Source organism: Hippopotamus amphibius, chromosome 9 (genome assembly GCF_030028045.1).
Source record: "Hippopotamus amphibius kiboko isolate mHipAmp2 chromosome 9, mHipAmp2.hap2, whole genome shotgun sequence".
NCBI lineage: Eukaryota > Metazoa > Chordata > Mammalia > Artiodactyla > Hippopotamidae > Hippopotamus > Hippopotamus amphibius.
Window position 1 is genome coordinate 83,842,420 of NC_080194.1, and position 21,181 is coordinate 83,863,600.

Sequence of the window (21,181 nt, forward strand, 5' to 3'; positions counted from 1 at the left end):
GTTCTGTTACAAAGCGGGGAACTACCTGTATCTTTCAGACTCTGAGCAGAATCCAGCAAAGGGAGGGGTGGGGGATTTTCAGGGTCTGCTGGTCTTAGCAACTTGTCCTGTGAAGACAACTCCTGTTCTCAAAGGTCCCAGCTCCCCTCTCCAAAGACCAGTCCCAGATGGTTTCTTTTATTTATTTATTTATTTGGTTGCACCTGGTCTTAGTTGCGGCAGGTGGGCTCCTTAGTGGTGGCATGCGAACTCTTAGTTGTAGCATGCATGTGGGATCTAGTTCCCTGACCAGGGATCAAACCTGGGCCCCCTGCATTGGGAGCACAGAGTCTCATCCACTGCCTCACCAGGAAAGTCCCCCAGATGGTTTCTTAAAATAGACAAAGTAGCTAAGTTCCATAAAAGGTAGAATCACCTGTAGTGGTTGACTAGTGGGCACCCTCCAGACAAAAACAGGACAGAGAAATGGAGAAGCAGGACTTCCGGAGCCTGAGCCACAGAAAACCACTGGAGCGCAGGCAGGGCTGCGCCCTTCTCACTTGGCAGGAACGGTCGGGGCGGAATCCACACGCTGGCCGGATGCTACGGAGCATGACCAGGGTCGTGATCTCAGGATGGGGAGTCAGTGCTCTGGATACACATCCGTTCCTCTGTATTTGCTTTTCCTTTTTTGGATTTTGTTTGTCTTTTAGCTTCCTGGTAAAATTCCTTTTGAAAACATGCCAACCTCATTTGCCAGATCAAATGAGAAAAAAGGGATTTGTACACACTTTGGTCAAAGTGGCACGAGAGGTCAGAGCCCGGGATTGGGGGGTCAGTGGCCATCTCCTGAGAGCCCGGGGCAGTCACTGGGCAAGTGAGAAGGAAACAGACCACAGTACCCAGTGAGTGGTGTGGGCTGTGGGTTCAGGACTGAGGCGGACGATGGCACTTGTGGCCAAAATTTTTAAAAAAATTCTCTGTCAATCTAACCAACTACATCTGGGCCTATTCTGGCTAAGAGGTGCCCGTCTGCACACACCCTTTGTGAGGGGGTGGGGACGGGAGTCTGAAAAAGCCCGTTTTTCCTTCTTGGCAGGGATTTCCCCCATCAGCTCCTCCTTTCTTTGAGTTTTAAAAAATTACTGTTGTTGTAAGGAGCATATTTCCGGATAGGGGAGGAGGGCACCAAGGGAGGGCCTGGCTCGGCTCTTGGAAGGCGGGGCACGTTTCTTACTATTGGTTATTCGGAAAGTCCCTCTGGGTGTAATTGGGGAGACATAGCTTCAGCTCCTTCTGGAGGCAGGACCCCGGCATCTCTTAGCCCTGCCCTCACCTAGTGCTTTCGACCAAAGAAGTTCAAATGATGAACACACGCACAGCCCCCTTCCTCCCCACATCCTACACAAAACCAGACAAACAGGGCCGGGGACTCTGATTAGACCCTTTTTATTGCGCTTTTTATGAATGGGTCTCAGATGGCGAGGGAAGAGCTGGCTCTCTGGCTTCTAAGCCAGTTCCTCAGGGAACCCAGGCATCATTGCTCAGAGGGAAGAGACCCCTCCCCACTCATCTCGGCTCAGCCCTCATTCACCGGGGGAGGGGCTGTTGTTCAGGCTCCCGACCCAGGGACAAGCCCTTCCCCGTGGAACTTCTGGTATTTCATCGAAGGTCATCTTGGTTCCTAGAGAAAGAGACAGAGAGAGAGAGAGAGGCTGGCTTGCAAGGCCCTGCTCCAGGGCCAACAGGCACCTCTTTTCTGGTCAGCCTCTCTGGTGATTCAGCTCTCCTGCAGAGCCCAGGCCCCTCTATTACACCATCTCATCTTCACCCTTTGTCAGCTCCAGTCCAGGAGTCCTCCCTTCCTCCTTACTCACGAGGTCCCTTCCTTTTGACACTTCCCCAGAAGCCCTCTCTGCCTTCCTATTTTTAATCATCCCTTGGCCCACCCTCCCCAGCCCTCCACTCTCATTTTTTGCAATCCCAGCCCCCACCTCTCCACGCTTCTGTCCTGGCCTTTGGCTCTGGCTCCGGCTCCGGCTCCGTCCAGGGCCCCGGGAGCCCCGAGAGCTGCCGGAGCCCCTGGAAGAGTTGCTGCCGGCTGTGGAACAGGTGCTGGTGCCCTGGCCCCGGGACAGGAAGCTTGGTCGGCTGTAGGAGAGCCAGGCCTCTTCTGCAGCACGAGACAGAAGGGCAGTTGGGCCCGGGCAGGGGCAGAACATCACCCCGTGCCACCCCGACCGCCATCCCAGCTCTGGAGGAAGAGTTGAGGGAAGACACCCTGGGGGCTGAGGAGAAGCAGAGTGCCCACCCCATGGCTTTGACACGCTCAGAAACCTGTGGGGAGCTCCCACACAGAGAAGGCCTTGGGAAAGGAGGGACAGAGTGCCCAGCCCTCAATCTTCTCTCATCTGGGCTTCAGTCTGTGAAAGGGTACAACCTGGGAACTTCAGGGGCTTTTTCCAAGAGAGCTAGAGAGACAAGTGTCTTTGATGTGGATCAGATGCATGAACCCAGCTGGAGGTCAGGGGTGAGCTGGGTTGAAAACTAGCGCATCAGTGGCACCATCTGTACCACACTATTAGGCTCCAGTCCCAAAGCCCACCCTCTTGCGTAGCAGTGGCCCTCCTTACCATCCGGGTGGGGGCCCAGCGGGGGCCTGGCCTGCACCATTCTCCTCTCCCCACTGTGCTCCCGCTCCCGTTCCAAGGAGGACATGCTGCCTGCAGCCCTCAGCCCCAAGGCCCAGCTTGCCTCTTCCTCTGGTGGAGGCAAGGGTGGCGGGGGCAAGTCTGGGGAGAGACATGTTTTCAGCAGAGTCTCCCGCTTCTCCTGATACCAGTCTTTCTCCCACTCCCTCTCCCTGGCGCCAGGAGGCTGTGAATGAACAGCCCAAGGTTTGGGGTCATTTGCTCCGTCCTCTAGCCCGCAGAGCTCCCTCTTGGTTATCTGTCTGTTTCCCCTACCGTCACCATCTCCCAGGCTCTCGGCCCCCTCACCCCCAGGACTGTGCTCCCGCCTGCAGGGAAGAGCCTTGGGTTTCTTCCGGATTCGGGCACGGGGCCCATGAAGCGGAGGAGTCATCTCCCCAGGCACCTGCCGGGTTCTCCCTGTGGCATTGGGAGACGGGGAGAGGAGTGGGTAAGAGAGTGGATCAGGAAAGGGGCCTGAGGGGGAAGGGGAAACAAGCTTCCGGGGCGATGGGGAGGTGGCGGCAAGCTGAAGGGTCTACAGACTCACCTGGGGCACTGCTGGCTGTACTAGGGGCAGGGCTGGGGCCGTGATGAGGGGCTGTGGGGCCTGCACCCAGGCCAGCAGGCCTCCCTTCATGGCTGCTCAGAGTGGGCTGGGATACACTGAGAGGGGAACTTGGCCCGAGGGGCACCCTCCTGCAATGACGTGAGGCTTCATTTGTTCGCTCAACAGACACTGAGTGCCTATTAGGTGCCAGGCACTGTGCTAAACAATCAACCTAATACTCAGAGGAATACGACACAGCCCATCCCCCACAAGGCTCCCAAGTTAGTGGAGTATGAGAGAAGCCATCTTTGAAATGCCCCGGAAGCTTGCGGAGTCACTCCAAAGACTGGAGGGAGTGAGACCTTGTCAGGCTCCACATGTCTCCCCAGATCACACTTCCACCCTGGTACAGCCATGAGACCTCTGGACCCCAGATTCATCCACCCATCTGTTCATCCACCCATTCACCTACTGAATAGACATGTACAGAGGGCCTGTAACATGCAAGGTACTACACACCTCCCTACCTGGGCATCTGGTGGAGATGGGGAATGTCACTGGGGGGCTGGGGAGGGTCAGGAGGCGAGGGGGTAAGAGTGGCTGTGGATTGCTCTCCATAGGAAGGTGTGGGAGAGGGGGCTTCCCCCCGGGACGGAGGGACCAAGCACCCCCCGCTGGAGCTGGGCTCTGCCATGTGGCTCCTCTCGGGCATTGGTGGGCACCACTCTTCCGGCTCTGAGCTGGGGGCAAAGAGGCGGAAGGGTAGGGCTGACTGAGTCACTTCATACCCTCCCTTTGCCTTCTGCTGCCCCCTTCCCTTCTTCTCCCAGCATCTTCGCCCTCCCCGACGGGCGGCCCTGGGCTAGTCCCATACGTACGGGGCATCTGCGGCAGGGCGCATCCTTACCCGCCCTCCAGCTCCTCCTCAGGCCCCTCTAGGCAGCTCAGTTCACAGGAAGGGGGCGGGGGTGGCAGGGCTTCTGGCCAGTTGAGAGAGGACATCTGTACCGCTTTTCCCAGTAGCTTTACTTTGCCTCCCCTGGCTCCTGAGGAAGAGCAAGATACAGGCAGGAAAGAGGCAGAGATGAGACACGTCAGTAGGAAGTGATGGGCTGGGTCCCAGAGGGGAAGGGTGCAGGGACACTCTTTGGGGGAGACGCTGTTCAGGGCTAAAATGGGGGTGTCGGAAACTGGAGTCCTACCACTGTCCCCCTGGCTCCATTCTGGAGGAGCATATTGGCTCCAGGCTCCTGGCTCCCCTGAGGAATGTGGCGGGAAACCCCCGTGGAAGGTCTGCAGCTCCTCGCCGGCTGGGTCAATGGTGCTGTAGACAGGACCCTCAGCAGAGGCAGCAGTTCCCCGGGCCGTCTGAGCCAGGTAAAGGGAAATCCCTGCTTCTGAGGGGGAGAAAGAGGGAGGCCCAGGGGAGGAGACGGAGCAGAGACAGGAAAAGAGGACAACAGGAGAATGGAGGGCGCGAGGAGATCCCACTTCTTCCCCCACCCCCATGGGGGTAAAGGTTAGGCATGGGAAAGCCTCCCCCAACTCGCAGCCTCCCAAGGACCGCACAGCCTCAGCAAGGCTGGGACCCCTTGGCCCCCTTCAGTCCGCCCCAGCAGGTGGAGAGGGGCGAGGGTACGGGCCCTCCTGGTGTGCCCCTGAGGGACGCGGAACTCCTCACCATTGTAGTATCTGTCGTCTGGGTCGGGATTGCTGGGGCGGCAGCTTCCCCTGGGTTCCTGGGCTGAGGGGCTTCGAGATGAGTGGGGCCACGAGTCTGCCAGCCACGGATAGGGAGCAGGGCCAAGGCCCATTGGTGGCCTGAGGGACAGCAGGTGAACGCTGGGGACAGAGAGGCTGAAGAGGCCAGCGACGTAAGGGAGGCAGGGGTAATAGTGAGTGGGGGGTGGGAGGAGGGTGAAGATCAGCACTAGGAGGCAGTCGGGCCTGGGAACAAAAAGAGTGGTCTCTCCGAGAGGGGATTATCTTGGGGAGATGAGCTGAGAGAAGTACCTGGAACTGGCTGCCGACAGGCCCTCTGAGTGTGGGAAGGACACTGGGGAAGATGAGCGGCAGACTGTGAGAAGCCTCCTACTTGGGGTCTGAACCCCACCCCCCACCCGCGGGCAGAGATGTCTTACCTGCAGGTGTGTAGGCAAAGGAGGCTTCCGAAAAGGAACCCGTGGGAGGAAGTGAGGGGAAATGGGGAGAAAAGTCAGAAATATCCATATTCTTGCCCACGCCTTGGCCCTGGTCCTAATTACCCCCCTCGGGCTGTCCCCTGGACCAATTTCATCGGAATTCCTAGGGGTGTGACTCAGGCATCAGTATTTTTCTAAAGCTCCTCAGGTGATTCCTGCGTGTAGCGAAGATTGGGAACCTCTGATCTAAGAGACTTCAGATCTCTCCAGACACCCCACTTCCCGGGGAGAAGCAGAACTCGTCGCCTGCTTTCAGCGGGCCCCCCCTTTCCATCCAGACCCCGCCTCACAATTTATCGCCTGGGATCCTGGTCACACTCCCTCTGCCAGCCCCCAGTCCCCAGGAAGTGAGTTTCCCCTCCAGAGTTGCCCCTTCTCTACTGAGGCTGACTGCAAAGCCCGCTCCTTCCCGAGGCGTTTTAAGGACAAATCTCACCCCTCACGGCAGACTCAGGCCCCACCCCGCCCCCTCCGGGCCCCAAGTCGCGATAGCTCCGGGTTCCACCGTGGGCACCCTGCCCCTGTCCAAGGGACTGAGCTCGGGTGCGGCCCCGCCCCCGCCCCCCGAGCTGTCGAGCCCCCGCTCCTCTCTTTCCATCCTCCCCGCCTCCCTCCCGGGGGGGCGGGGCCTCCAGGCTCCGCCCACTCTAAGGCCCCCCCTTCAGGGATCCCCCGCGCCGCAGTGCCCCCCGCGCAAGCTGCTCGCGGGCGGGGCTCTCACCCGTGTAGTGACTGAGCTCCTTGCGCTGCCTCCGGCGCCGGTAGAGGGCGGCGCAGAGCCCGAGGAGCAGCGCCCCGCACGCGGCGCCGCTGCCGGCGAGGAAGGCGGGCTCCCGCAGCACCCTCGCCAGCCGCTCGGCCAGCCCCGGGCCCGCCTCGAGCCCAGGCTCCAGTCCCGGCGGGGACGCTGTGGGGGTCAGAGAGGTGAGGGGAGGAGAGCCACCGCTGCTCCAGGACCCCCCTTGGACCCCAGCCCCGCCCTCCCACCGCTCCGGACTCACGCAGCTGCACCGACAGCGGGGCACTGGCCACGCCCACGCCCGCGCTGGTGGCCGCCGCGACCTGGGTCCGATAGAGGAGACCCGGCAGCAGTCCCCGCAGCACCGCCGAGCGCGCCCAGCCCGCCGCGGACCGGTTGAGGTGGAAGCGGCTCTCGTTGCCCAGGCACCAGATCTGGGGAGGCCGAGACCCGGGTTTAGAGGGTCGGAAGTGGATTCTGGCCCCGTGGGGAAACGTGAAGCTCTGAATGGTAGAAGGGGCTTAGCCCGGAGTAAATCAGCTCGGAGGGAGCACTCTGAAACTTCTCTCCTCTCCCCCAACCTTGTCTAGCCCCTCGGTCCTCCCTCTCCGTCCACCTCCCTCCACGCCCCAGCCCGCCCACCCAGTCCCTTCTCAACCCCTGCACCTGGTATTCCTTGATGATCCCATTTTGCTGGGAGGGGAGCGGAGGTTCCCAGGACACAGTGATACTGCTGTTGCCTTCACCCCCCAAGGCCACCGCCACTCCCTGGGGGGGACCACTGGGGGCTGGGCCAGGGTGGAGCATGGTGAGAAGAACACAGACAGTCATTGCAAGCTGCCCTTCATGCCCCAACCTTCCCCGTCTTCCCAGCTCTAGTGTGTCAGGAAACCGAGAGGCATCCCTCCTTCCCACCGGCTCCTTGCTCTCCCCAGGCAAAGCTTCATCCTCCCTCCCTCCCTCTTCCCTCGTGTCCACCCATCAGCTCTGTGCCCCACCCCTTACCCTCCTCAGGAATAGTCCTGGTCACCAAGGGGCTTTCAGCCCCCAGCCCCTCCTGGCCTTGAGCTTGCACCTTGATCTGAATTTGGGTCCCTGGGGGGAGTCCTCTTAGCACAGTACTTTGCTGGTTTGGGGACTGTAGGTCCAGCACTGACCAGCTTCCCCCATCAGGACCTGCTACCCTCCAAGACACCCGGAAACCTTGCACCAGCTGGACTGGGCCATCTACCTGTGGGAGACAGGACAAAGCATACCAGGGGGAGAGGCTGGAGCCACACGAGTCTTCCAGTCCTAGCCCCTCCTCCACTCACCTCGTACTCTCCCATACCCATCCTTGGAGGCCTCTGTGTCCCCCATCATCATCTCCGCCCTTAACCTCATCCCTAGGCCACACTCACAGTCCAGGACACCTGCAGGGTCCGGGGCCCAAGGACTACGGGCTCCTGCAGCCGCACAGCCACTTCAGCCAGTCCCCACTGGCCTCTCCATGGGTCCTCCACTGGCCTGGATGGGCTGCTGTCTATTGACCAAAGAGCCCACTCAGCAGGGGCCACTGGGACAGGGAGTCAGGACAGAGAGTGTGTATATGTCCCACCCCTGCCCTGACCCACAAACCACTACTTAGTACTTTGGAGGACATCCCAGGGTCAGGAGCGGGCTGGTCAGGGGAAGAGCTCCCAGAGGTGGGCCAGGGCATCCAGCTTTCTGCATAAGTACATATATGCCCCCCCCCTTTTTTTTTTTTTTTTTTTTGTTGCCACACTGCATGCCATGTGGGATCTTAATTCCCTGACCAAGGGATCAAACCTGCACCCCCTGCAGTGGAAGTGCAGAGTCCTAACCACTGGACCACCAGGGAATTCCCTATATGTGTCCTTTAAAGGCCTTGTTCCTCATCTCTTACTTGAAGATGACCCCCAAGATTCCTTCTAGTCCTTATAATCTGCATTATCTGTGGGTAAAGGCTCAGAAGTGGGGAGCTACTAAGGTGACTGAATTAAACTTCCTCTCTCTCCTCTTCTCTTGTTCCCTCAGTGAAAGGGAAGGAAGCATGACCTCCTATTCCAGGCTGGGCCACCAGGACATAAACTGGACCCAGGTAGGTGCCATGGTTTGGGAGCAGGGGGTGCTCTGCAGTGTTGTTCGTCATACCCATTATCCTGGGGCTCTGACCTTCCTCACCCTGGGTGCGGACGGGCTCAGAGACGGGGCTGGGCTCACTGAGGCCCCAGGCTCCCACGGCTCGCACCAGGAACAGGTAGATGGTACTGGGCTGTAGACCGCTGACAGTGTGTGTCTCCAGCTGCACGCCATCTGCCACTGTCCGCCACGTGTTGCCAGAGGCTTGGCTACAACAAGAATGAGGTGACAGAGCTGTCTGAGCCCAAACGGTCTATTCCATCCCATTCATTCTCTGTAGCCTCCTACTACTTCCTCACTCTGGGAGCCAGAACTGGCAGACCTCTCCCCAAAACAGCAAAGACTTTAAGGGCGTAGGGGCCCCTCCTTGTAACTTTCCAAGTTTGCCTTCAAAACTTTCTCCATACCTGAAGGCCTCTATCACATAAGAGGTGACTGTGGCCCCGGCTTGTGGGTTGGGCTTCCAGGTCAAGGTAATGCTGTTCTTGGTGATCCCAGTGACCACTGGCTGCGAGGGAGGCCCCGGAGGGGTACTGGGTTCTGTAGGGGGGTCTGGTGATACTCCCCAATCTTCTGCAGTGAGGAGATAATCTTTGAGTAGAGGATGGGGAAAAGATGGCCCCTTCCCAGAGGAGCTGTGGGGCTATGACAGTGGTGATGGTGGAGAGGGACATAGTGAACGAACCCCTGCTCACATCTGCCTCCCAAGGGCATCACTTCTGTCCTGCTCCTCCCCATCACCATGGCCATGGCATTTGGAAGATAAAATCAGTCTTGGGGTTTGGGGAGGTATTGACCACCTTTGAAGCAGGTTTGGAGAAGGGTGCTGGCAAAACAAGGGAACAAAGGAAAAACTCACCCCTCTTCCTAAGCCAGCCACTCCAGGTGGCCTCCCCTGTGGAACTTTTGGCCACACAGCTGTAGAATCCCATGTGCATCTCCTGTAGGAGAGGGTGGAGGACTGGCAAACTGGGAGTGGAGCAAGGTAGGGCGAAGGAGTGGAGGTGGGTATACAGAAGGATGAGTAGGATGCTGTCCACTCTAGGTGGTCTGAGAGCAGAGGGGCAGAGATGGAGTTCAAGTCACAGCAGGTACTAGATTTGGGCATGTGGACCACATGACCATTCTCAGTTACTTGAGCCCCAGGAGTGAGACTCACCTGCACACTGTCGATGTACAGGGTACCGTTGGCCATTAGGTTGAGTTGGACATCATCCCCTTGCAACCACTGCCCATCTTTCTTCCACTGGACACTAGGTTGAGGGTTCCCAGTCACTCTGCATGGCAGCGACACAGAGGAGCCAAGTACCAGCGTCTGATTGGCTGGTCCTTGGAGGATGATGGGAGGCAGCCCATCCAGGGAGGCTGAGAGAGGAAGAACTTGGGCACCTCAGGGGAGGGTCCTGGGTTCAGGCAACCAGCCCCTTGTCCTCATCTCTGCTCCTTCACTTCCCCTCCCTTGGATATTGGAGAGGTTTCCATAACCGTCTGTTGTCTCTGCCTGGGATCAGCCATCTATTAGTGGCTTCTGTACCTGATTTCCAAACTTCAAGGGCATATCTCAGGAATATGCCTCTCCCCTTGCAGATATATTACATAGAATCTAAGAAAAACAGATCTCTTTAGGCCATTATTTCCTTCCAGGCCATGGGTCCAGCCCTATGTCCATGGGCACATACCTCCTTTTACCTCCAGTAGAGCCTTGGCCAGGATGCTGCCGGCCACACTGACAGCCTGGCACACGTAGTAGCCGGCATCCCCACTCTGCACTTCAGTGATGTTGAGCTGGCCTCTGGGAGAGACTGAGAAGCGCCCTGTGGGCTGAAGCGACTGACTGGGGAATAGCAGGGCCTGGGGACAGAGCAAGCAACCAAGCCACCTGGCAGCTGGCAGGGAAAGCTCCCCATTCTTCAACCTCAGAATCCAGAGAGTTCCTAAGGTTCTAGTTCATACTCTGTCCCCAGCCAGTTTTGTGACCTTAGGCAAACTAGTTGAACCTATTCCCAAGAATAAGGGAGTTTCATCAGATGATTTGGGGGTGCACATCCCAGCTCTACTAGTCGGGAAACTCTGAGCAAGCTGTTAACCTTCCTGAGTCCCAATTTCCCCAAATTTGACTCTTAGAAGATAGCTATGAGGATTAAGTCAAGGGATTACCTGAAACTCTTTCAGTACATTGAATGGTAAATGTTAAGTACTTTCCCCTTCTTTCTGGCTTTGACATTTTACATTAGATACAAAGAAGGTAGGGAAGCAGGTTTTAATGGCACCGTGCTGAGTCCCTGACTGATACCTATTCCCACCCTCCACTACTATCAGCATTTTTATTCATTTAAGCATGTAATTAAAATGCAGTCATCCCCAATGCTAGAGAAGATGTTGGAAAATTGTGGCTGTGGATTTGCAATGAGGTAGTGGGTGGCCTGGCTTCCCAGTGGGATGGGGTTAATCAGACTTATTTTATTTTACTGACCCTGTTTCCCAGTAGCAAAATTCCCACCCTTCCTTTGTAGGGAGTTACTTGTGTTGTAACTTTAGTTAATGTTCATTCCAATTGTATTGATATATGCTAAGATTCGTTTGCTAAGGTTGAAGAGGAGTGACTGTGAGCTCCCCCTGGTGGAAGTCCTTTGTAAGTAGAAGAGCATGTAATGTTCCACCCTGAGAAGCTGCAATCAAAGAGATGAGAGGAGACAAGGACAATATGGTCTGAGGGACGCAGAACCCACTCAAGAGGAAGACCTTCACTGACAACTGGCCTCTGGACCTCAGAAAAGAGGTTCCTCTCTGCTTAGAGCAAAGAGGGTGTCTTCAAGTCTTCCAACAGTCTGGAGATATGATTTTTCAGGACAGCTGTTGGACTTCATGTACCACATCCCCACACTACCCTGCCTCCCCACCTCTCTCCAACTCCTTCTGAAACAGGAGGGAAGGGGTCAGGGCACAACCTTTAAAAGAATGACATAGCCTGAGGACATGACATAAACTGATAAGAACCAAATAGGTCCACTAGACCTTAAGCCTCAGGATAGCTCACAACCTACATCAGCAAGCTAAATCACACACCTTCCAGAGCAGGATGTTAAAGCCCAGCTCCAGGCGACGGGAGGAGGAGGGATCTAACTGGATCTGCAACATCCCCAGGACAGCCTTGCCCAAAATAGAAAGATTCTCCGAGGAATTACCATACAGGACTGTTCCCTACCACCTAAATATATTATCATATGTTCCAGGCCTTTCATATTCATCATCTTATTTAATCCTCCCAAATAACCTGCACGGGTAAGATAGAAACCTAGAGAGAAGTTTGCAAAATGTAGAAGGAGGGAGGCTGAGACCCAGAGGAGAAGCTGGTGGGAAGGCCTGTGGAGCTGGCCACCTACTTGACTTCCCTCCTTCTGCCAGAAGATGGCAGGTGGGGGGTTTCCTTTGGTCTCACACTGGAAAGCCACACTCTCTCCAGGAGCTGCCATCTGGTCCTGGGGCTGGGTCACCAGCTGGGGCGGGACTGGGAAGGGGAGGGGAGATAAAGGAACAGGGAGTCAGGCGTACTAAGAAGGCAGATGGAGTGAACAGGAGAGAGAAGCCTGAACTTGACTTAAGCAGGAGCAGATGTCCATCTCCTGCTCAAGCCTGCGCAGCTTTCTCCTTTTCCTCTCCTTCCAGAAGTGTCAGGGGACCCACTCATATCCCCTGTTCTGTCCTTTCTCCTCATTCTCCACCTCCACCCATCTTTCATCTTCCCTCGTCTCATCCCTGCTGCAGGCAGTGCCAGGTGGGGCCCTCACCGTGAACACTGAGGGAGCCGGATGCTTCGGCGCGGCCCACGCTGTTCTCCGCCACACAGGTGTAAGTCCCCTCATCTTCAGCGCTCACACGCCCGATCCAAAGGCTGTGGTCACTCCGGATCTCATACCTGCTCCACCCCCCGCACCCAGGCTGGGTTGGCCACAGCTACAGAGCCCTCCTCGCTCCCCCAGGACAGACACTAGGATCAGGGGACACAAGGACAAGGTAGACCTCAACAGGGACAGAAGCTGGTACCCACGGACCCATGAATGGAGGTGGGGACTGGTTAGAGCAGGGGCCAGAGGCTCTGGGGAACAGACTTCTCTGTGCCATCAAGTGAGAGACATCTGCCTTCCATTTGTCCCCCCAGTTTTCTAGGGCTGGGTGTGTTCTTGACCTGATTGGACCTCCTTACCAGCAGTAGGAGGGGGCTTCTTACCTGCCTGTGGGCAGTTCCCCATCCTCCTTGCGCCAGTGTAGACGAGGCGGGGGATCCCCCCGCACCTCACATGGGAAGTCCACAGGGGCATCAGCCAGGACCACCTGATTCACTGGTCTACGCAGGAATGAGGGACGCTCTGTGGAAGGGGAGTGAGTGAATAGTCAGCGGGTCTGCACAGCCACTCAGTCCCCAGGCTACACAGTGCTGGAACTCCAAAACCCCACATGCCTACCCAGGACCACAAGCTTAGCTGCCCCGCTCTCCCGTTCTCCTGCCATGTTGGAGGCCACGCACACATACATCCCTGCATCACTCTTGAGCGTATGTGACATCATCAGCTTCCCTCCGCGGAGCTGCAGATTAACAATGGAAACATTCGTGCTTTTTAGCCATCAAAGCATAATTGTTTATTTGATCCTCACAGCAAGCCAACGAAGAAGACCAGTGAAGCTGACCACTTATTAGATAAGGAATCCTTAAGTGATTTGCCCAAGGTGGGGCTCAGGTATGTCTTTTCTCCCACAGCCCAAACCACCTCCCACCAATCCCTGGGGCATCATACTCCCCACCTTCTTACACCAATTCCGTCCTACCTGCGCTGATTTATCCCCCACTCAGTAGCCGATGCTCAGCCTCTGGTCAGCTAATGCTCCAATTTCAAATCTCTTCCAGGACATTTCACCCCACCCTTCCAAGACCTTGAGATTCAGGCCTTTCTCCTTTGACACATGTCCCAGACCCCCAGCCTAGGGCTTCACCCCTCAGGATGCCCCTGGCCCCGACCCTGGCTCCCAGTCGGATCCCCAGCCATGGCCCTGCCCCTCACCGTGATCCTTCCCTCCTCCTCCTTGACTCTAGCACCGTCCTTCTTCCAGGACACGGAAGGCTCTGGGTGGCCGCGGGGGGGCACGCATTCCATTACCGCTGGCTCCCCGACTGCCACGACCACATTCCCAGGAGACTGCCGGAAATCATCGCGGAGGACTGGAGAGGGGGAAAAAGAGACAGAGGGAGAAGGAGCATGAATGACCAGAGGAATAAATAGGGTGTGGGGTGGCATAACTGGATGAGGACACAGGAAAGTGTTTTGGGGAGAGGTGGAGCACAGCAGACTGGAACTCTTGCCCGGTTGCGGCAACACCAGGCCCCACTTCCTCCTCTGGCCAAGGCGAGGGCTTTAGAGACCAAAGGTCTTGGTCCCGAAGGAAGCTGCTGAATGGGTTGAGATTGGGACTGGCTCAGGATGGAATTACCCGGTGCCCTCCCGCCTCCCCGCGGCTGTGGAAGCAACCAGGAGACTCCTACCTGCCACTTCCAAAGAGGCGTTTCTGCTAGCCGCTGCCCCCAGGTAGTTGCGCGCCACGCAAGTGTAGACGCCCTCGTCGGGCCGCGCGCGGCGCCCGTGCACGATGCGCGGGAAGAAGAGGGCGCCGCTGGGCAGCAGCAGGCGGTGTGCGCGCGGGTCCTCGCGTGCGGTGGCCACGCGCGCCCCATTCTTGTACCATTCGATGTTGGGCCGGGGCCGGCCTTCTGCGCGGCAGGGCAGCGTGGCCGGCTCGCCTCGGGAGACCAGCAGATCTGGCGGCTGCTCCACAATGCGCGGGATCGCGTCCTCCGGCCCGACCCTTGACCCTGGGGGGGGGGGCGAGGGAGGGGGCGGAGAGCATTCAGACTCGGAAACTGGGGGAGAGAGAGAAGCTCCAGAGAGAAAAAGACCCGCCCGCCCACCCTCTCTCTGGGTGGGGTCGAGGATCTCCTGGGCAGGTGCCCCGCACGATCTTAGGCTGGAAAGGAGATGCCTGCACCCGCACATCAGCAGAGGAATCTCGACACACGCTCCTAGGCCGGCTTTCTAGGCAGGCTAAAGACACCCGCCTCCTCTCCTGCCAGGGTGAAGTGCAGAGTGACTGGGCCACGGTTTGGCAAGCGGACCGCGCCTCTAGCCGACTGGTTTTCGGTCCACCACCTGCGCTGGTTCATAGATCGTCCTTGATCTGTGAACTGTGAACAACCAAAAGCGGTGCACCGGAGCCGACCCTTGGTTCTTGAGGCTCCCTGCGGTCCCGGGCCAGTGAAATGGAGACTGTGGCCCAGCCTGGGGGTGCCCTTAGGAAAGCGAAGAAGTGAATGATGGACTGAGGGCTGGGACTCCTTAACCTGGAGTCGGTGAATGGGCACAGTGCCCTTCTTACTGACACCCCCCCCCCCCCGTTAATCACGTTTCGGGGTCCTGTAAAGTCACAGGAATTGAACGCAAATGGCAGTGGAAAAGTGAGTAACGCTTCTTTTCTAAGAAGGCATGTTTTCAACAGATTATTCTACAGGTTGATGTACCCAAGAAAGGCTAAGAATCATTAAAAGAGGAATTCCTCTACTTTCCTTGGTCACTCAGATCGGTTCACCAACATGTCTGCTCCTGCCCCTCACTTGGCCTACAGACTTCTGCTCGGTTCTTCCTCTGCAGTTTGGGATCCAGGATCTTGGAGTGGGCTGAGCTCAGACGCCCACCCCCAGCTTCTTCAAAAGTGGATTTGTAACCTGTGACGGCCAGTAGGCGTCGCTGCCGCCTCGTGTAACCTGGTGTCCTTAAACAACCAGGGACCACCCTACACTTCTGCTCTCTACCACCCCTTCCCCGCCTCCGCCCCCCCCCCCGCCCCGTTTCAAAATCCTCGGAGACTTCTTGCTTCCAGCCTCTGTGTGGGATTGGGTTTCATTTCCCGGCCCCGGCTCTTGGAGGTTCTAATGGAGACAAAGCTGCACGGTCTTCCCGTGCTGGTGCTTTCCTGGGAAGAGCATTTAACTAGATAGGGACAAGAAGATCGGCTTCCCTCCCACTTAGGGAAGGCAGGAATTTTTCTAGATTTCCTCCCTTCCAGATAGAAATCTCTGCTTTTCACTGGTCTCTTCTCCATCCCGTCCCAGTCCCCATTTAGGCAGACCAGACCCCGCGTGAAGGATCCTGGAGTGGTAAAGAGCTCAAGGGATGTCGTGAAAACCACCTGGGCTGGAATCTCAGACGCTGACACTTCCTATCTGTAAGAACTAGGGCAAATTATTGAACTTCTCTGGGTCGAAGTTTCTTTACATGTAATGTGCCAGTAGTGATAGGGTTTTCATAAGACCACAGTGTATGTAAAGCGCTTGGGAGAAGGCTCCATGAATGTAGCAGTTCTACCATTAGTCAAGGGCTCTTCCTTCCTAGCCCAGCTAATCTTATCTTGGTCTCTACAGCCTCTGCCTGAATCAGATTCTTCCAGGCCCCGATGTTCCCCTTTCCCCCTTCACATAACCTTTGTGTGTAATGGAAGTTGGTTTGTTATTGCCAAGTTTTACGTTGCTTTTGTGACCATTGGGATACTATTCATCGTCTCTGTTTGTTTCCTCAGTCACAAAACATAACCATCAACGCACCTTCTTAAACTTTCGAGTTTGAATGAGACAGTCTGTGGTGAAAATACTATAAGAGCTCTGGGGGAGCAGAAGTGTGTCTGGGGTGTCTGTGAGAAGGGTTCTGTGCTTAACCTCCTGGGAATCTAGGAGGGTCAAGAGATCAGAGAATTGCAGCTCACTCCCCATCTTCTTCCTCCTTTCTCCCTCCGTACATATACCCCACCCTTCTCATCTGCTCTTTCCCCTGATTCCTGTAGACACAGCTGCAGGCGCCCTTTCCCTGGAATTTCTTCCCTGTCGTTCCTGGTCTCAGGAGATGCTTCTACAGCAGCTAATGAATAGCTAATGGCCATGCTAATTGGGCTCTGGGACTCCTCCCCCAGCACCTGGAGTACCCCACTCACAGACACACCCCCAATGCCCGGGTCTCCTTTCTTGCCACCTTGGAGTCCCCAGCACGGTGCTGGTAGATTCGAGTGGGTGGAGGCGGAGGGATGGAGGCTGCGGCGAGAGAGGGATCTGCTGCAGAGATGTTTGGGAAGCAGGAATTCCCGACGTGGCCGGAAGGGGGCGCAATCGGGCCTCTCTCCAGGCTCTCGGCGATCACCTCTGGCCGCCCCCCGAAGCGCTGGGGGAAAGCGCGCTGTCGGAGTCATTTATTAATCACCGTAATTAGCGGTAATGACCTCCCCGCCGGCGCTGCCTGCCCGCCGCAGCTCTGCTGGGGTGAGCCGGTGGTGAGTTCTACCTCTGCGGGGCAAACTTCTAAGTTTCCCTGAAATAGTCGCCGCCCCTGTCACCTTCTGTAGCAAACACATTTGACATTTTGGCTTCATTACCCTCATCCTAAGTGAGTTCTTGGAAAACTTAGGGTCCTGAAGGGAAACCTGTTATCTGGGTAGGTCACCGAGTGGCGCGGCTTGGCCCAGGCCCTCCGGCGACCGTGCCTCCTCCTCTACCCTCCGTACAGTGGATCCCGGCCTCTCTTACTCCGGTTCTTACCTGGGTGACCTATCACCAGCCACGGGTCTTCTCACCTGGGTTGGCCTTGGGCGTCGGTTGGGGAAATGAGGAGTGACGAACTCAACAGCCGTCACCCTCCAGTCCCTCAACCTTCCGCCGATATCCCCACTCGGGTGCTGTAAGCCCCAAACTATCCCTTGGTCCTCAGCACCTCGGAGGCGCTGGGAAGCGCTGGAGGGCGTCGCTCGGTCTCCTTGGGGCAGGAGCGCATTGAACTCCCCGTCCACGCCGCCCTCTCACTTTAGCCTCATCCCTGGATCCGAAGTCCCCGTGGGGCAGGGTCTTACCGTTGAGAGAAGGATCGCCGGGGGGCAGTAAGCTTTGGTTAAGTGCCGCCACCGAGGAGTTGAAGCCGAAGAGCAGGTCGCTGGAGTTGGAGATGTCCCCGCCCAAGGAGTCCGCGAACAAGTTCATCTGCAGCAGCGTTTTGAGCAGGTAGCGCAGCATGGCGCGACCCGACTGGGACCGGGGTGGGGGGCTCGGGGCCCAGCCCCTGGGTCTGAGACCCGCGGGCGGGGAGCCGTAAGCCCCTCCACAGCCTCTGCGCGCTGCCCCAGCCACGGTGCCGCTCTCCTGCCGGCGCGCCTGGGTACCGCGCGTGCCTCCGCGTGCCCTCCTCCTTCCCTCGTCCTTCTCTCTCCACCCCCCAGCGCCGGGGTCCCCCGGGAGCTGGGCGGGCAGAAAGCAGGTGCCACGCCGATCACCGCGTAATTAAGGGATTAATCCGCCTCCCTCCGCCCTCCTACCCCCACCCGACGGCCACTAGCAGGGCCAGAGACTAGGGTCGAGGAGCGCGCGAGTTGGAGTCCCCGCCCCTCGCTCCGCTCCCCAAGTCGGTTCTGGACACCACAGGAGAGTTTCCCTCCTTTCTCAAAGCACCCAAGAGGCGGAATGAGGCTCCGTCGGACTCTGCCTTTCTGCTTGACTTCAAAGGAGGAATCCCTCCTCTCTTTTCCTGGCCCTTAGGAAACTGAGGCAAAGCTTCAGATCGCTCCTCTAGCTCTCCAAATCCTGGCTTCCACTTCCTCCCAAGTCCCCAGCCGTTGCCGCGGGAGTGTGGGCGGCTGGGGCGATTTGGGGCGGGAACTGGGGGTGGGTGGAGAATAATTCCGCGGTGCGTCCACTCCTTTGCCCAGCAGTCGCCTGGTTTGCAGCCGAGAGATCGAGATCGGGGAATGAGGCGGCGCGTCTTGACCCAGGAGTCAGACCCCAGACGCCCTAACCTAGTAGTTCCTGAAGGATACTCAACAGGGATAAAACTGGAGGTGGAAAGCCCAGGGAAACTCAGGCATCTCACATCTATTTGCATGCCTTTGCATTACTCTGCTCTGGCATGTTTTATTCAATTGCTTTACCTTTTGGAGGAGACTGAAGGGGAAGCAGGGAGTCTGGAACTAAGACAAAGAGAGCAATATTGTTTCTGTAAAGGCAAGTGCAAGCGATGGGGTTGATGAAAAACTCGCGCAAATCTGTTCAAACTAGATGACGATCCTCCTTGGGGAGAGGGGACACGACACCCCCACCCCACCCCCCACCCGCCCAGTCCCAGCCTAATTCTGACTTTTCAGGAGTTCTTCATACCTGAAGACCTCCCAGTCCTAAACACACACACACACACACACACACACGCACACACACACACACTTTCCTAGGCTGGGGGTGGCGTTGGGGTTTCAGGGGAAGAGAGACCCGGGCCTTCCTATCTTAGCTAAGGCCCTGCGGACGGATGAGTGGTGGGGTTCTGGTTCATCCCCCGAGAGGGCCCTATGTGATGGGATCACCTTTGTGGGGTGGCTGCTCCCGGAGAGGGAGGAGGCAGTTGAACAGGTCAAGATCATGGTGGGTGGGTGCTACACAGACGAAGACCTCAGCATAAGTTAAGTCAAGAGTTAAGTATTTCAGGCAGGCAGCACTCAAGTGAACTAGAGACTTAGTCAAGGAGTGGGGGCTTGTTCCAAAACTCCTCTCTCAATCTCAGGGCAGCCCTTGGGGGCCTCAAATGAACGGGTGTTTAGGTGTCTTCCTACCGCTTCCCGCCCCTCGCGTCATCTCTGCGCGTGACTTTGCAAGGCCAGAAGCACAAAGTGTGGAGGCGGTGGGGGGCGGGGGGCGGAAGGGGGACGGGGTGTGCAGGGACCTCCCCACCCGAGGCTGCGCCCTGGGAGCTGTTCTTTCAGCACCCGTCTGTCCTCGCTGGACTGGGGGTCTGGCGCCTCACAGAGGACTTAAATCAGAGCCGACCTTGAGTTGGGGTAGGTGGGAGAGGAGCTGGTGACACGTTCTCTCTAAAGCACCGGATACTAAGAGACAGGATCTGACGTCTGACCCTTGTTCCAGGGCGAGGTTGCATTCAGATAAGAGAGGTGGTAAGGGATAGATTTCCCCACCAGAAATCAATCCCTTCAGGAATGATGAACCCAGGAGTCCCAGTCCTGTACTTGCCAATGAGAAGACTTCACACGCTGGACCTGTTTTGTCCCTCTGTTAAGGAGAAATTGGACTACTTGCTCTGCTTTGATGCCTCATATATGTGGTTCAGGAGCCCTCTGCTCCTTCTCCTCCTGACCCACCCAGGTCGCCTGGGTTCCATCACACCAGAGGCTGAACCAGGACAGAAATCCAGCATCCTGGAACCAGCCCTGCTCTGGGGTGGGGAGGGCTGCAGCAGACAGAAAACCACATCCCACCATGTGGCTCCTGCCCCATCCTAATCCCCTGATTTGCTCCCGGTCGGCCTCTCAGCAAACACAGGGCCTGCCAGCGTCTAGGGGCTTGTCACCCTGTTAGCGGATTTGTTCCCGGAGACAGCGCAGTTAATTGGCCCTTTATGTGGGGATCAGGGCTATTTGCTCAGGGTTCCCTGAGCGGAGGCTGCGACTCAGCCCATGGGCAAGGCTTCTTCCTAATCCTTGGCATCCAGGTTTGGAGGGTGGACAAAGTGGGGCCGCACTCTTCCTTTCCAAGACTCTCCTGGCCCAAATCTCCTGTCCCTCTTCTACACTTCACCCCTTCTCGATATTCTTTTTCTCTCTCCCCACTTTTTCTTGTTTATCTCCGCTTTTTTCTTTTTTTCTTTTTTTTTCTTTTGTATTTCTCTGTATCTCTAGAATAGTCTCCCTTTGAACCAACTCATATTAAACACCAAAAGAGGTATTCAACTGGGGTGTACTGGAGAGTAAATACCTCCCAACCACAACCTAATTCCCAGCCCCCTCAGGGTCCCCGGAGCTCTGGACTTAGTAGTGGGTGGGGCAGAGAGTGGGCAGAAGAAGCCCAGCCTCCCTCTCTTAAGGCCAAATGGGCAGCCTGGATACTGGCCCTGCTCCTTTTCAAGTCCAGCTTCGCTCCAGGCTGTTCCCACAGGCAGTTCTGGAAGGAGTTTGCCTCCTATTTCTCTCCTCGCTGCCTCCCCCCACCTCCCCACCTCCCCCCCCACACACACACATAAAGGACCAGCACAACTCTGGCTTCTACCTCTTGCTTAGAGAGAGTCTGTCTCCATTTCCTAACCTGTAGATCACAGGCACTGGTACAGCACCTAAAGCACTCAGTTTGTGCACTGTAATTGGAGGGTCCTTTCCACCCTAGGCTGGAGAAAGAATGAATTGAGTTCTTCCAGGCCCCTCCCTTCTACTGCCTCAGGAGACCGCTTCTTTCCCAGGGTTTTAGCAATAACAGTCTGCACTTTAGAAAGAGTAAGAAGGAGAAAAGGAGGTTTTGAGGAGGAGTTGGCAAAAAGAAGAGAGAGTAGCAAGAGGCAGGAAGGATAGGGAGAGCTGAGTCTGTGGAGAGCGGGTAAGTTTCCTCTGATAGGGTTATGGCGTCTGGTGGGAAGAAAAGTGTGTCTAGGCTGGGGGTGGATGGAAGTGGGTGTTTATGGAGAGAATAGCTACCCCATACCAACTGCCTTGGCTTAGTGACATCACATAGGCCAGAGAATGTAGCTGGGAATTTTCAGTGACCAAGTTGGGGGGCTGCATGTGAAGCTTCTTGGTTGGTTCAAAGCCTGCATGCCAGCTGGTAGCGGATGAGCTGCTGGCATGTAATTGCCCAGGAGGGCAGTCTGAGGACAACCCTCGTATCTCACACTGATTACTGCCCCTGCCTCTCTCCAGTACAGACACACACACACACACACACACACACACACACACATACACACACAGTCCATTTACATCCCCTCAGAGCCTGTAGCCTCCCATCACTCTCTCTGCCTGGATCCCTTCCCAGGGC

General features: G+C 56.8%; 1 protein-coding gene across 1 annotated transcript; it reads right to left on the bottom strand.

Moving 5' to 3' along the window:
* Positions 1-1,431: 1,431 nt before the first annotated feature.
* Positions 1,432-17,395, bottom strand: ROBO3 (roundabout guidance receptor 3). The gene is made up of 28 exons (XM_057750267.1): positions 17,236-17,395; positions 13,838-14,164; positions 13,359-13,516; positions 12,765-12,885; positions 12,530-12,668; positions 12,090-12,217; positions 11,685-11,809; positions 9,981-10,152; positions 9,461-9,666; positions 9,161-9,242; positions 8,709-8,874; positions 8,344-8,510; positions 7,560-7,681; positions 7,165-7,390; positions 6,826-6,947; positions 6,422-6,593; positions 6,142-6,327; positions 5,361-5,384; positions 5,233-5,275; positions 4,901-5,040; positions 4,422-4,616; positions 4,127-4,265; positions 3,747-3,959; positions 3,220-3,368; positions 2,979-3,089; positions 2,613-2,771; positions 1,974-2,152; positions 1,432-1,663 (listed from the first exon to the last, which is right to left on the bottom strand). The coding sequence occupies exons 1-28, from the start codon at positions 17,393-17,395 to the stop codon at positions 1,652-1,654; spliced, it is 4,143 nt and encodes a 1,380-aa protein (XP_057606250.1). The 3' UTR covers positions 1,432-1,651.
* Between the last annotated feature and the right edge of the window lie 3,786 nt (positions 17,396-21,181).